Below are 14,504 nucleotides of genomic sequence, written 5' to 3' on the forward strand. Positions count from 1 at the left end.
AAAAATTTATATGGAGCTGTCATTGTTTGAGGTTAGCTTTGTGAAATTGACAACTCATTTGACACTATTTTGAGAGAAGAACAGTTATTTGACACTGATCTATAGTGTTGTGCAAATAATTTTATAGTTGAATTTTGTGCAGCTCAGTAAATAATCGTAGAATTAAAATAATTGATCGATGGTGTCTTGCGTGTTGTGTGTGTGTGATCAAAATTTATTGTTGTGGTTTCAACGTTACCGAACGCTAATGTGATAAAATGTGTTTCATACGCACTTGTTTGAATGTTTGCGCTCGTAAATATCCTCGTGTGAATTATTCCACTCGTTCCGCCTTCGGCTCCACTCGTTCCACAAACTTTCACACTCAGATAAATACTCTCGCACACATTCAAACTCGTGCAATCATGACTCACTTACTTGACCAAGTATGTCAAATACTATTATGTCATGGTTTGAAATCTGCTACTTTTGCTCGTGATAGCTGATTACCACCGTTATAGAAAACTATCATGCGTGATAGCTGACTTCACCTGACTATCCCAGACTATAGCCAATAGATAGATGGATATAACTAACCGAGAAAATCAAATTCCATCAAAGTAATGTTTTTCGATTGATTGAATTTCCCAAAGTGGAAAATAATGTTTTTCTGGAATAACTTCCAGATCCTTAATCCCACATAGCCCATCTTCGAATTTAACCTCAAGAATTCAATTCTGCATCGATTAAAAAAATAAAATTAGTAATTGGTTGATAATTACTCAAGTTATCGTGTTTACAAGCAAAATATTGGGACTAGGGAATGCAGAACCGGTACCAAGAACCGGTTCTTTGAGAACCGTAACTCGGTTCTTTTTAGTCTGCAACCGGTTCCTACAAACGACATTTTTTCTGGTCGAAAGCTGTTTCCATGCGTAAAGCTCTTGTCACACTTACCAAATTGGTTCCAAATACTCAAATAATACAGCAACCTGGACAACAAAACTTTAAATAAGAAAAACTGTTTTGAAGAGAAAAAGAACGGCACTATGTTATACTGTGCTTGACAACGTTATTAAGAAGACCGAAGCTTCTAAGCCAGCCAAATTTATGTAAAACAGTCAGGCAAGTAGTAAACTTATTGGATAGGGAGAAAATCAATGGCTTATGAATGTCAACCAGCATTTAGTCAGGAAAATTACTATCATTTTTGTTTCCTAACCTGTCATAGAAATTTGGATGGCACCAGTAAAATTATCAAATCTATTACTTCATCAAACTTTTTTCAAATTATTGTGCAAAGTCTTTTGTATCATTTGTTTGTTTTAATTGCTGAAATTATTATGACAAAAACGCGATGTCGTCCTTAGCGGCAAAGTATATTAATTCGGGCTTAATATATAAAAACAGACGTGCTAAGGATTCTCAAAATCGTGATTTTTCAGCATGCACTTCGAAACTTCTTAAAATATGGTAGTTTGAAAAAATCCTCTGGAACCGGTACTGAGTACCGATTCCACGATTTCAGTACCGAGAACCGGTTCCAAAGAACCGCCCCGGTATTTCATTCCCTAATTGGGACAAACAATTCCGTTTTTCATAACATATCATTCAACCTTTCATACAAACATTTTAGGGTATTTTCGGGCATAGGACCCTGACTTACAGTCAAGGGAATAAAAATGTATGTATATAATACAATTATATAAAATTTTACTATCACATAACGTACCGTAGCAAAAATATCTCATTTTTACTTTAATGTAGGCTTCGTTTCATCCAAAGATCCGACTGACCCTTTATAATACAACTTTTTGTTTTCGTGTCATAATTAATCGGTCGGGAGCCAAATGAATCGGTTGTTCAAAAATGAATCTGTTATGACGTTTTCATCAACACACTCTCATCTATTATAATAAAACTATGTTATAAATAGCCCAATACACACAAAGACAAAGTGTGTAATTCCATCTGGCTTCGCTCTCGGTGTACGGACACCCCTTGTGTGTATTGGGCTATGTTAAAATATACTATTTTTAAACCATTAATCTCTCTAGAAAACAAACTTCGTTTGGACGTAGTCAAACACACTACCTTATTTAGAGTTTCCGTTAAAGTAATGTCGACATCACCAAACAAATTAAAAAAACGAGCCATCAGAACAGCCGCGCCGGAGCGTTTGCTGCGACTGAGCCCCGTACGAACCCGCATATCTATTGCGTACGTGGACCCTAGTGCGTGTTTAGAGATGTGCGGGCCGAGGTTTTTTTGAAGCCCGTCCGGCCCGAAGCCCGGCCCGAAATTCACTTTTAAAGCCCGATCCAAACTGGCCCGACCAATTTGTGGCCCAACCCGATACGAGCCCGGCCGGATCGGACCTGGCTTTTTCCGGGCCGTCCGAAAAAGCCCGAAAATTTTCAATCGTTTGAAAAAGTCCTTGAAAAAGTAGACGTATATCAAATATACCATCGTCGCATTTTCAAGTAGCATTAGACGTTAGTCGGATATGATTTGATTATATTCTACAAGTTCAAATGAGTTCAACTGACTGGTATGTACAACTGAATGTTAACGAAACGTACGAAAAATTTCAAAGAAGTTGCAAATTTGTGAAAAGAAAAATTCTGCGGGTACGTTGCATTTTTCTTTTCACAAATTTACAATATTCGCAATGGTACAGAAAAAATAATACAAATTATGACAAATATCAAATCAAACTGTACTAGTTATTCTAATAAGAACAAGAAGGAGTATTGTCAGTATTGTGTTATATCTCTGTCCCAAGGCCACATGAAGTGGCAGATTTCATCCACAGGACATGACAACCTAAACAATTTTTGTATGTCAAATGAGCCCCCTAAATGAGCGCGAAGCGGCTTTAATTTGCAAAATTTGTTAAATCCGTCACAATTTTCGACAAAAAAAATTGAGGTTGGATGAAATCGTCGTCGTTTTTGTAGGCAAGTTCGTGTTTGATAGTCGATGATGGTGTATGCATAAGCATATGATAGTTATTTCCAAAATTTAGATTTAGATTATTTTTACATTTTAAATTTTTTTCGGGCGGCCCAATCTTTTTAGTTCAAAGCCCGTCCGGCCCGGTGCTCGGGCAGGATCTAATTAGAAAAGCCCGCACGAACAGAATATTTCCATTTTCAAAGCCCGTCCGGCCCGAGCTCGATCGGGCCGGATAAAAACTCGGACAGCCCGACATTTTCGGGCGGCCCGCACATCTCTAGCGTGTGTCACCCTACTTTGACCGTAAGCCTATTGCGCCCGTTAATGTAGTTAAAGTAAAACTATTATCAAATGTGTACATCTTAGAAATTGCGCATAGCGCAATTACGAAGCCCCGTACGACGTTCCTTTCAAATGTAACAAAAATTTCAAATAGCCTTAAAATTTTAATTTATTGAGAGTAAATACACATAGGGCCTAGTATCGGCCTCAGTCCAAGGACCAAAATTTTATTTTATTTTTCAACAACATTCTATTCGGCCCTCGATTGCCTTCCAAATCAATCAAAAATTACGAAAAACGAATGAAATTTACTCGAGTTATATGTAAAATACACACAGGGCCCAAGTACCGGCCTTAGTCCAAGGACCCAATTTTTTTTCAACAACATTCTATTCGGTGTTCGATTACCTTTCAAATGAAACAGAAATTAGGAAAAATGGATAAAGTTTTTTCGAGTTATATGCAAGATACACATAGGGCCCTAGTAGCAGCCTTAGTCCAAGGACCCAAATTAAATTTTTTTTCAACAACATTCTATTCGGCCTTCGATTACCTTCCAAATGAAACAAAAATTACGAAAAACGGATCAAATTTACTCTAGTTATATGCGAAATACACATAGGGCCGAGTAGACTTTCACTTCTAAGGCCCCAACTCACCCGATTTAAAAAAAACTTTTTTTTCCTAGATTGGTATTGACAATACCTATCATTTGCCGTGTCATTTCCATCGTTTATTTTGCCATAGATATCACCAAAAGACCTTAAATCACTTAGGAGGCCATAACTCACGAAGGACCGACCCGAATATGCCCATCTTCTAACTTAGCCTCACTATTTCGACTATCTTTCAGGAAAAAAAATTGAAATCGGATTTGATTTACTCAAGATATCAACGTGACAGACAGACAGACAGACAAAATTTTTATTGCGGATTCGTCATCTATGAACATAGGCAAACACGTTGCCCTTACCGTCTGCTTCGAATTCCATCAATTACACACGGCATCGTAATCCTAACAACTTACTTGAAAAGCTCTCTAAAAAGACAATTTTTCGACACTATCGCTGGACTACTCGACCGATAGGCAAAAGTTTTCTTACTCAGGGAATCGAACTCGACGTGTTAAAAACGTGGTAAACGCATCAGACCCATGTACGGGTTTAAACAGCTATTTAGACGCAAGCAATACTACTGAAACGGGCTGTTTTGACGCTCTTCCAAATAACCACAGCCAACAATGTAATCTTATCTATTGTATCACAAAAATACAATTGAACGTTTTTTTGTTGCAGTACTTTCAATGGATGGTTCTAGCTTCACCATACCAAGAGTGAATCGACTTCATATGGGTGCTTATTTATGTATTGCATCCAATGGTTGGCCGCCTACAGTTTCGAAACGAGTTATGTTAATTGTCCATTGTAATGTTCACTAAATTATAACAAATTTGTTTAAAATAATTTTGACCTGCTTTTTTCATTTCAGTTCCTCCAATGATATGGGTTCAGAATCAACTAGTTGGGGCGTACGAAGAGCAACGTATGCTGGTTTTAGAATGTCAATCTGAAGCATATCCGAAATCAATTAATTATTGGACCAAAGATAGAGGAGAAATCGTACCTCAAAGTATGTCAATATTTTAGTCAACATATCCCTTTCTTTCTCATTATCGTTTGGGGAACCATTTAAATTAGATTCAGTAGTAGATTCGCTTTGATACGAGAATCATTTCAAATTAATTCTGATAGTTTTAATGAACTGGATAGGCTCCTATATGTAGACTAACGTCGTCGACAATGCGTATTAAGCATTCTTAGGTCAAGATTGATCAAGAGCGGCCTGAGAGTGCTTTATTCATCGGTTTGACTATGTCTGACAAAGGTTAAAAGTCGGGTAGGCCCTCGTGTGCGTACATTGCTTGTTATAGATTGTGGAAATTGTTATCGTCACTACCGCAAAAATCAGCGATGGCACTGCCTTAGAGTCGGTCTTTTGAGAATTTAAAAATCAAAATCATTTGTTAGGAAATTAAATTTTCGATCACATTGTCCATGAAAATATTGTTCGATGAAGTGACCGACTTGCCGACAGCGTCAATCATTGAGAGTCCTGTGAAATAGTGCTCAAATCCACGATCTATATACTTCATGTAACTGTAACATACTATTAAAACCTTAGCGAATAGTCATTTCACAGTGGATTTGACTACTCGCACGCGCGTGCGAATATCCATTCCACACTGTTTTAGACTATTTGCACGCACATCAATTTTTTTTTCAAATCCAATTCGATTCTAGTATTTCTAGGCTGAAAATTAAAAAGAATTCATCGCGGAATATAGCGTTTCTCTAGAAAAAAAAAATTGGCTGATTCTCTTCGCACGCACCTGCGAATAGCCATTTCACAGCGGATTTGACTACCCGCACGCAAGTGCGAATATCCATTCCACACTGTTTTAGACATTTTAGCCATTTCACATTGGATTTGACTATTGACACTCGCGTACGAATAGTCAAAACAACGAATACTGTCTTTTCGTACGCGCGGCGCGAAAATCATGTTCGTTTTTTCCATAAGCAGTCCTTTTTGCGTACGAATAGCCAATACCCATAAAATTACAGAAGTTTGCAACCAACGGAATAAAACGGCTGTAATTAGGTTCATTTACTTTTGTACAAATCGAATGACTTTTGTACAAATTAAATTCTTTTTTGTACACAAAAAATGACATTTTGTACTTAAAATTTCCATTTTATACCATCCATTTTGTACTAAAAAAAAACATTTCGTACTTAAAAATTACTTTATGAACACAAAATGTAATTGTTTGTACACTGAAAAATTGGCGGAAATGTGCCACAGTGTACATAAAAAAAAAACATTGTACCCAAGGTTGCATTCATCAACCACTTTTTTAACGACGCTATCGCTACCGCTAATTCATTGGATTCGCTTAGTAAAATTAAATGAGCGCGCTAATCCCCCGAACATTCAAAGGGGATACTCCCCCCTTGACCCCCCTCTGCGGGGACTGCCGCCCCTCGACCCCGCTTTTTTATTTTTTCAATTTCTTCACGGCCTGCGGCGCTGACTCTTCCATAAAAATAATAACATTATTAACATTTGCGATGGTGTACGTTCTTATATGGATCAAGTGATTTATAATTACCACCAATTACAATTTCTATATCTTCCAGTTACAATAAAACTTGATATATGATCTAAGCTACTCGATATAGTCGACTATACTCGGTCGGATATAGTCGAAGATACTTGGATACAGTTGAATAGTCTCAGATATGGTCGAATAGTCGAATATATTCGGATAAGTCCAAATAGTCGAATATACTCGGATACAATCGAATAGTCGAATATACTCGGATACAATCGAATAGTCGAATATACTCGGATAAAGTCAAATAGTCGAATATCTCGGATACAGTCGAATAGTCTCGGGTATAGTCGAACAGTTGAAAATACTCGGATATAGTCGAATATACTCGGATACAATTGAATAGTCGAATTTACTCGGATACAATCGAATAGTCGAATATACTCGGATACAATCGAATAGTCGAATATACTCGGATACAATCGAATAGTCGAATATACTCAGATACAATGGAATAGTCGGATACATTCAAATAGTCTAATACACTCGGATACAATCGAATAGTCGGATACAGTCGAATAGTCTCGGGTATAGTCGAAGAGTTGATAATACTCGGATAGAGTCGAATATACTCGGATACAATCGAATAGTCGAATATACTCGGATATAGTCGAATATACTCGGATACGGTCAAATAGTCGAATATACTCGGATACAATCGAATAGTCGAATAGTTAGATGCAATCGGATACAATCGAATAGTCGAATATACTTGGATACAATCGAATAGTCGAATAGTTGGATGCAGTCGAAAAGTCTCGGATATAGTCGAATATTTGAAAATACTCGGATGTAGTCGAAAATACTCGGATTAGTCGAATATACTAGGATTTAGTCGAATATACGCGATCTACTCGACTGTACTCGGACATACTTAAATATAGTTGGATATAGAATTTGTTTTCTGATGTTTTCAGCTGTGGCCAATTTTGCTCATACAGATACAATGTTTTTTTTATGTACACTGTGGCACTTTTCAGCCAATTTTTCAGTGTACAAACAATTACATTTTGTGTTCATAAAGTAATTTTTACGTACGAAATGGTTTTGTTTTAGTACAAAATGGATGGTACAAAATGGAAATTTGTACAAATAAAATTAAACCCTGTAATTATAGTTGTAAAACGATTTTGAGATTTTGAGTAGTTATTCCCTTGACTGAAAGTCATGGGCCTTACGGATGATAAACACTCTAAAATGTTTGTCACACAGTGTTCACTACTATGATTGAAAATACATGAATGTATGACCAAAAACCTTAAATACAGAAAATGTTTGTCACACTTTGTTCATTCCTTGATAACACAATAACTCGAGTAATTTTCAATGGATTTCCAAAAACTTTTTTTTATTCGACGGGGAATTACATTCCTGAGGTTAAGTTCAAAGATGGGTTATAACGGACGGGTGATCTCTGAGATATTCCCAAAAGAATTTTTGTCTTGTCGCTTGATAACACGATAACTCGAGTAATTTTCAATGGGTTTCCAAAAACTTTTTTTTATTCGACGGGTAATTAAATTCCTGAGGTTAAGCTCGAAGATGGGTTATAACGGACGGGTGATCTCTGAGATATTCCTAAAAGAATTTTTGTCTTGTCGCTTGATAACACGATAACTCGAGTAATTTTCAATGGGTTTCCAAAAACTTTTTTTTGTTCGACGGGGAATTACATTCCTGAGGTTAAGTTCGAAGATGGGTTATAATGGACGGGTGATCTCTGAGATATTCCCAAAAGAATTTTTGTCTCGTCGCTTGATAACACGATAACTTAAGTAATCCTCAACGGATTTCCAAAAAAAAAACAGATTATCTGTCTAAATAATAGTCTCCTTATCATACAGAGTAATTTTCGACTTTCCAAGAAAATTTTGTTTTATTGAGCGCGCAGCGCGAAGCGCTGCGCTCTTAATACATGACTTTACAATAATCTAAAAAACGATGTCCGAAGGGCATCGTCGATTTTAAAAATCTAAAAAGTAGGTAGGAGTGTTTTTTAGGTTGGAGAGATGGGAAAAAGTCGAGTTCGGACCTAGGTTAGGACTGAGGCCGTACCTCGGACCTAATGATTTTATCTTTGATTTCGGTAGTGCTTTCGATGCTGATTCAGGAAATGTGTGTCAAAATTTTTTTTATGCGTCGCTTGGCCGCTAGGTGGCTTCAAAGTCGGAATTTTTGAAAGTTAAAATAGCTGTCATTTCGCGTAAAATCAATGGATTGGAGTGAAATTTGTGTGTAAAGAGTTTTTAATGTCGGCGCTTCCAATAAAATACATTTGGGAGCGGCCAGAAGCCTGTGAGCGGCCACAAATAGCAAAAAACTGCTTTTTCTGACAGTTTTTCTCGATTTTCTCTAAAATTTGTCGATGATTTGTCGATGTGTTTTGATATGCCACTGTAAATACCTATCGATTGATGTGCATATCAAAAAAATCGTCGGAAGCGTTTTCGAGAAAAGTCGAAAAATGTGCCAAAACATAGCAACAACTTTGACGTTGCTACAGGGACAAGATGGCGTCGTAGAGTTTTGGTCTCTTCAGAGAAAATGTTCACAAAAGAAAGTTGAGGGAGGTCCTTGAACAAAATTTTTATGTCCGAGGTCAGTAGATCGATTTGAGATTTTAAGTCACTCGATGTTCCAAGAGTCTCAATGTGCGGCACCAAAATTTCATTTTACAGTAGAGATCTTTATGTCGCTTGGATTTTGTATACGACAATATCATCATAACGCATCGATTCTAAGACAAAAATCTATTTCCCAAAGTTTGGACCGTCAATAATCTGATCTAATCTAATGTAAACAGTTGATGCTGGATCATTTTCCTATAAGAATTTGAAAATTTGGATGAGCCTGTTTCGATGCATGTTTATGAATTAAATTACCTGCGAAAAGATAAGGCCTATCGATTCCACAACATTTCGTCATCAAACACTAAATATTTTATATTAAAATATTCGAGTTTTGATTTCAACTCTTACGAAATTCCATCAATACAACGAACCATTTTGTAAACATCAACAATATTTCGCTTTTTCAATACGTCAAAATGGCAGTACTGAACGTACTAGATCAAGAGGTGTAAAGAATCGTTCATTTTTGTGAGCGCTTAAATTTGAAAAAGTTCATACTTCACATGCAACGGGATACTGACTGATTGTTGTACTATTTTGCCATTCAATATGTTTAAGTTGAGATACACAAAATTAACATTGCAAATTTTTAAGTTTATGTAAAAAAAATCAAATTTTTACGGTAATTTGCTGTACATCGATGACGTGGGATCGCTGTGACGATTGTAAATTGTTTGACACCATCTATTTTACTACACTTTCAATAATTTTAAAGTGAAATATTTGCTTCGGTTCAACTGAATTCATCCTTTTACAAATTGTTATAGGAAAGCAGTTTTACCTTTTGCGACGTTCGAACGGATCTTAATTAAATGGCCACGTTACCCCGTTACATGGCGAATGAATCGCATAGGTTATAAATGTAAAGCTTCTTGACCCAATTTTTCAAAGATTCAGAATTTTCAGTCAATTTTTGAAATTAAGAATCATTTTCAATGTTCATGATGTAAAAAGTCGTTAATGGTTAGTACTCTAAATTATGGAGCGGTTATCCAAAGAAAGAAACGCGGGGACACACTACATCTAATGATAATTATTGCTTATTTCAATACAAATAATTCACCTACCGAGATGATTAGCGTTGCCGTGATGATGGAGTGAATTTAATTTTTATGTAAAATCACCAAAGGTCCTACACAAAAGTAAATTATAAGTATTGAAGGATTAATTTCAACAGATTATGCAGACTGTAGTTTTTGCACTGGGTCAGTAATGCAAGAGTGTCTGCTTAAAAAATTTTCACAGACGATTTATTTATCTCATGAAGAAAACCTAGGATGATGGTTAAGCAGCTTTAGCTGCTTGGGATGTCCCTCCTTTTGAGTTTACTACTGTGTTTGGACCATCAGCAACGAATGTGATATATAAGAGACTAGTAAGTACTGAAATAACTCGGGTTAAGTTCGTTAATGGAAAATACTGAAGTAATAATCTGTTATTTATTCCGAAAAGACTTTTATGTGTCATTTATTGTTGTCTATGCTAGAAAAAAATCAACGAGTGTGAACTTTGCGGCCAGAGCGAAGCGAGGGCCGTAATCACACGAGTTTCATACTTTATTCATGATCAAATAAGGCCGAGTTTCAGTAGATTTAATTTCAAAAAAAAATCATAATCTAGAAAATTTTAACGAACGTGAGCTTTACAGCCAGAGCAAAGCGATATAATTTTTTCCATAATTACGAATATTTATTCAGACAGTCAAGGGACCTGACCCACCCATAAGGTGGGGCCTAGTTTAGTAAAATTCGAGTGTCAGTCGAATAATTTCAAAAGATTTTTTTTTGTGAAGAAGTCAATTTTGAGGTTTTGCACATTTTATATCGAAAAATATTTTCTACCTATTTTTAATAGTAGTATTCCATAAATACACGCGTCTACTCTTTTCTTTTCCACTTAAAACAACTTCAGGTCTATACAATCACTGGTCTACGTGTACAGCTTCGAGTTAATCCAACCGTGCTAAAGAATCCAATCCAGATCTTTCATATCCTACTTATCACCTCTTTTCTTTCGTTGAATTCAGTTTTCACTCTCAGACTACTATCAGTTCTCCTTCGTTTCAAAGCTGTTGAAAATGTGTATCAGCCATAAAAACCCTCAAAGGGTATAAAAGTGACGCAAGTCATTTATCTTACTTACAAAATAACTGATATCGTTGAGGGTGACGCATTCTGCGCCTGTACGCAAAAGTTTTATCAACACAAGATGAACCCAAAAAATTTAGAAAGAAAATTTTGCAAAAAAAAATTGCGTCACATAGCGGCAAATCCTCTTCATACTAAAACCATATTTGAAACAGTAAATTCCAGCTGCCCGACATTTTTTCTATTTGTCACTGTCATCTACTCCCGAAACTCTGAGACTTTGTCGAAGAAACCAATGTTCCATCTCCCGTAGGTCCAGAGATAGTCCCAAAAACTTAATTGAAACAGCAAATTCAAACTTTCCAACTTTTGCATTAATGCAGCAGTGTTCTACTCTCAAAACTCTAAGAATTTGCCGAATAAACCAATATTCCATCTGCCATATGTCATGAGATAATTCTAAAAACCTAATTGAAACACCAGTGTCCAACTTCCCGCCTTTTTCATGAATGCGGCCGTCTTCTACTCTCAAAACTCTGAGACTTTGCCGAAGAAACATATAGCACAATATAGCTATATACTAACTATATATAGGTCATTCAGTTTTCGCTCTCAGACTACTATCAGTTCTCCTTCGTTTCAAAGCTGTTGAAAATGTGTATGTCCAATCATCCGATTGCAACTAAATCTAAGAAATTTGTCTTCTATGAAAAATGATTGATTTGAGGTTTTAATGAAAAAATTAGTATAAAAATTTGAATGCGTGCGAATAGTGAAATGGCTATTCGCGCTCTCGTGCGAATAGCCAGTGTAAAATATTCTATGTGTGTTGAATGGTCCCTTCACGTGTAATAATAGTTGTCAATGGTAACCAATCTGGTATGGTTTTCATTTCGTTCTCATTATACTTAAACGTTTGAATAAGAAGGGTTGATTGAAATATTTAGAATGCGTAGTGTGTGTGCTATTATTTGATTATCGTATACTATAGTACGACAATATTATCATATATTATACACGTACATGGTGAGTGTTATCTATTTGTGCATTGAAGTTGTATATTTGTATGAGAATAATAAGCCTGGTATATTATCTGAAGGTGATCATGAATGAATATTTAGGGAAATATTATTTGCCCAAAAACCACTTACCTGGTAGTGTGACACAGGTCCTGTTATCCACAAAAAAGCACTGATACCGGCAGGGACTAAAGTAAGGAACAAGTCTGTGGGCAATTGGCGACAATGCCCCTAAAAGTGGCGACATTGCAATCGACATTTGCCACCACAGAAATTTTACTGTATCATTGGTTTTTCTGACTGATGAGCATATTTACAGCATTTGACTTCCCCCTATGGCTCCAATCACCATGCAATTATTGATTCGACTGGATTTTCAAGAAAATTTTAAGGATAAAATAAAATAACTTTAAAGAAGAAAACCGAATCATTGGTAAAATGATGAATTGATGAATTACCACGTCAAAATTCTTTTTTCAAGTTTGCAGACATAATACACCTATCTATCTAGATATTTCCCGATCAGCTCTTCCCGCTGAGCTGATAGAAATTTCTTCACCAGAAAGTTTCAAACCAATGAATTATTACTACTTTTGGTCAGAAGATTCCCTGTAAGCTGCATAAACCTAGGAATTCAAATATTTTGCCTGCGGCGGCGCATTATTCCTTTAAATGTTTTTAAATACTAGGGTGTACCGGTTTTTACAAAATTTCTTAGTTCTTTTAAACTCAGCTGGAAATCCACTCAGCTGGTCTGATCATTTTATGGAAGATTTTTTTTCTTTCAAACTATGATTTTGTGCTGCCGTAAGATCGATTTTTGAAAATTTCGTCGTTGTCGGTCTTCGTCAGATTTATCGATTTTCAACGGTCAAGTGCAGTGGACATAAAAAGTTGAGTTCATATGTTAATCTAATCTCTACACTTCACAGATTATTTTACAAAAAAGATAAAGCCTAAAATAGTACATCTCATACCTAGGACTTAAAGTCTTTTTTAGCGTGTGAGAAGCTTCCAGACAGAGCCGACACTGCACTGACCGTTAAAAATCGATATATGTGACGAAGACCGAAAACGACGAAATTTTCAAAAATCGAACTGACGGCAGCACAAAATCAAAGTTTGAATTTTTTGTTCGTCTATGAAATGATCAGACGGACCAGATGAGTGGATTTCCGGCTGAGCCTTAAAAGAACTAAGACATTTTGTAAAAACCGCTATACGCAATTAAATAATTAAATAATTATTTACTTGAATCAGAGATTTATTTATACTTTAAGGGTAAGGGTTGGGCAGTTTTCTATTTTTGCATCATCAAAAGTAACTTTTAAAAAAAATATCAATTGCTCCGCTCGCGATTTCTCTTCCTTCAAGAAAAATTCTGCAACTTGAGAGAACCTTCAATATTTAAAATGACTTCGCATTGAGCCTCTCTCAAATTCAGAAACTGAGAACCATTGGTCCCAGTTAAGGAACATGATTAAAATAAAGTCTGTGACTACATGGGCCCTGACAAGATGTGGCTACACCGAAAAAAATCCCTATTTTAGTCCCTGGATACCGGTGTTTACACGTTCCTCATAATCTGCCGTTTGTGCGACACACTTCCACTGCGATATCAGTTCTTTTGTAAATATATGATCATCTTTTCAATAGAATTGTAATTAAAACATAAATGAGATCTTTTTGTCGGGATAGCTCAGTTAACTTTATTGATTAACAAATATTTCCTAATTAAAATATAGCCCTATGCAGACCCGTGCGATTGCATCCATATATCTGAAAATCAGCCGGCTAGACACTCAAAGCTACCAAATGAGCGACTTTTCAGCCCTTAAACTGTAATGTTCTTGTGATTTATAATTTTTAATTTTAATTTCAATTCAATTTTTATCTTTTCTTAACTGTTCCTTTGATTTATACGATTTTGAGACAAATAAACCATACGCTAAATAAATAAATTGAGAAAAACCTTCAAACACATATGTTAACTGTTGTAATTTCTCTTTTAACACAGAGATACACCATGAACACAACTCTTCTTTTCAGTGCTTCTCACTTCTCACGACAGTGACGTTTATTTTACTTCTTGTCTTTTACATTGAGGTCTGGTCAATAACACATTGACTATATGATCAGTTATACATTACATCATTTCAACACATCCACTTAATGAATAATCTGGTCAACAAATCAATATAATGACGTCACAATATTCTTTAACAAAATAAACATAAAATTTCTAATGAAGTCTTTTCAAATGAACTTCTCTTCAAATAAAAATTAATTTCTTTTGAACGGAATTCCTTTCTTTTCCTTATTTGAACTCTTAAACGGAATCATTTCTTTTCCATTAAAATTTGTACTTTCGAAC

The 14,504-nt window shown here is 35.8% G+C and overlaps 1 protein-coding gene across 2 annotated transcripts in view; it reads left to right on the forward strand.

The window, feature by feature from the left end:
- Nucleotides 1-14,504, forward strand: part of LOC119071456 (lachesin) — a 188,497-nt gene that overhangs the window by 101,729 nt on the left and 72,264 nt on the right. For both annotated transcript variants that reach the window (XM_037176309.1, XM_037176308.1), the window contains 2 exons: nt 4,515-4,643; nt 4,708-4,848. In XM_037176309.1, coding sequence (XP_037032204.1) covers nt 4,515-4,643; nt 4,708-4,848 — 270 coding nt within the window. The remainder of the gene's footprint in view (nt 1-4,514; nt 4,644-4,707; nt 4,849-14,504) is intronic.

Source organism: Bradysia coprophila (genome assembly GCF_014529535.1).
Source record: "Bradysia coprophila strain Holo2 chromosome IV unlocalized genomic scaffold, BU_Bcop_v1 contig_5, whole genome shotgun sequence".
Classification (NCBI taxonomy): Eukaryota; Metazoa; Arthropoda; class Insecta; order Diptera; family Sciaridae; genus Bradysia; species Bradysia coprophila.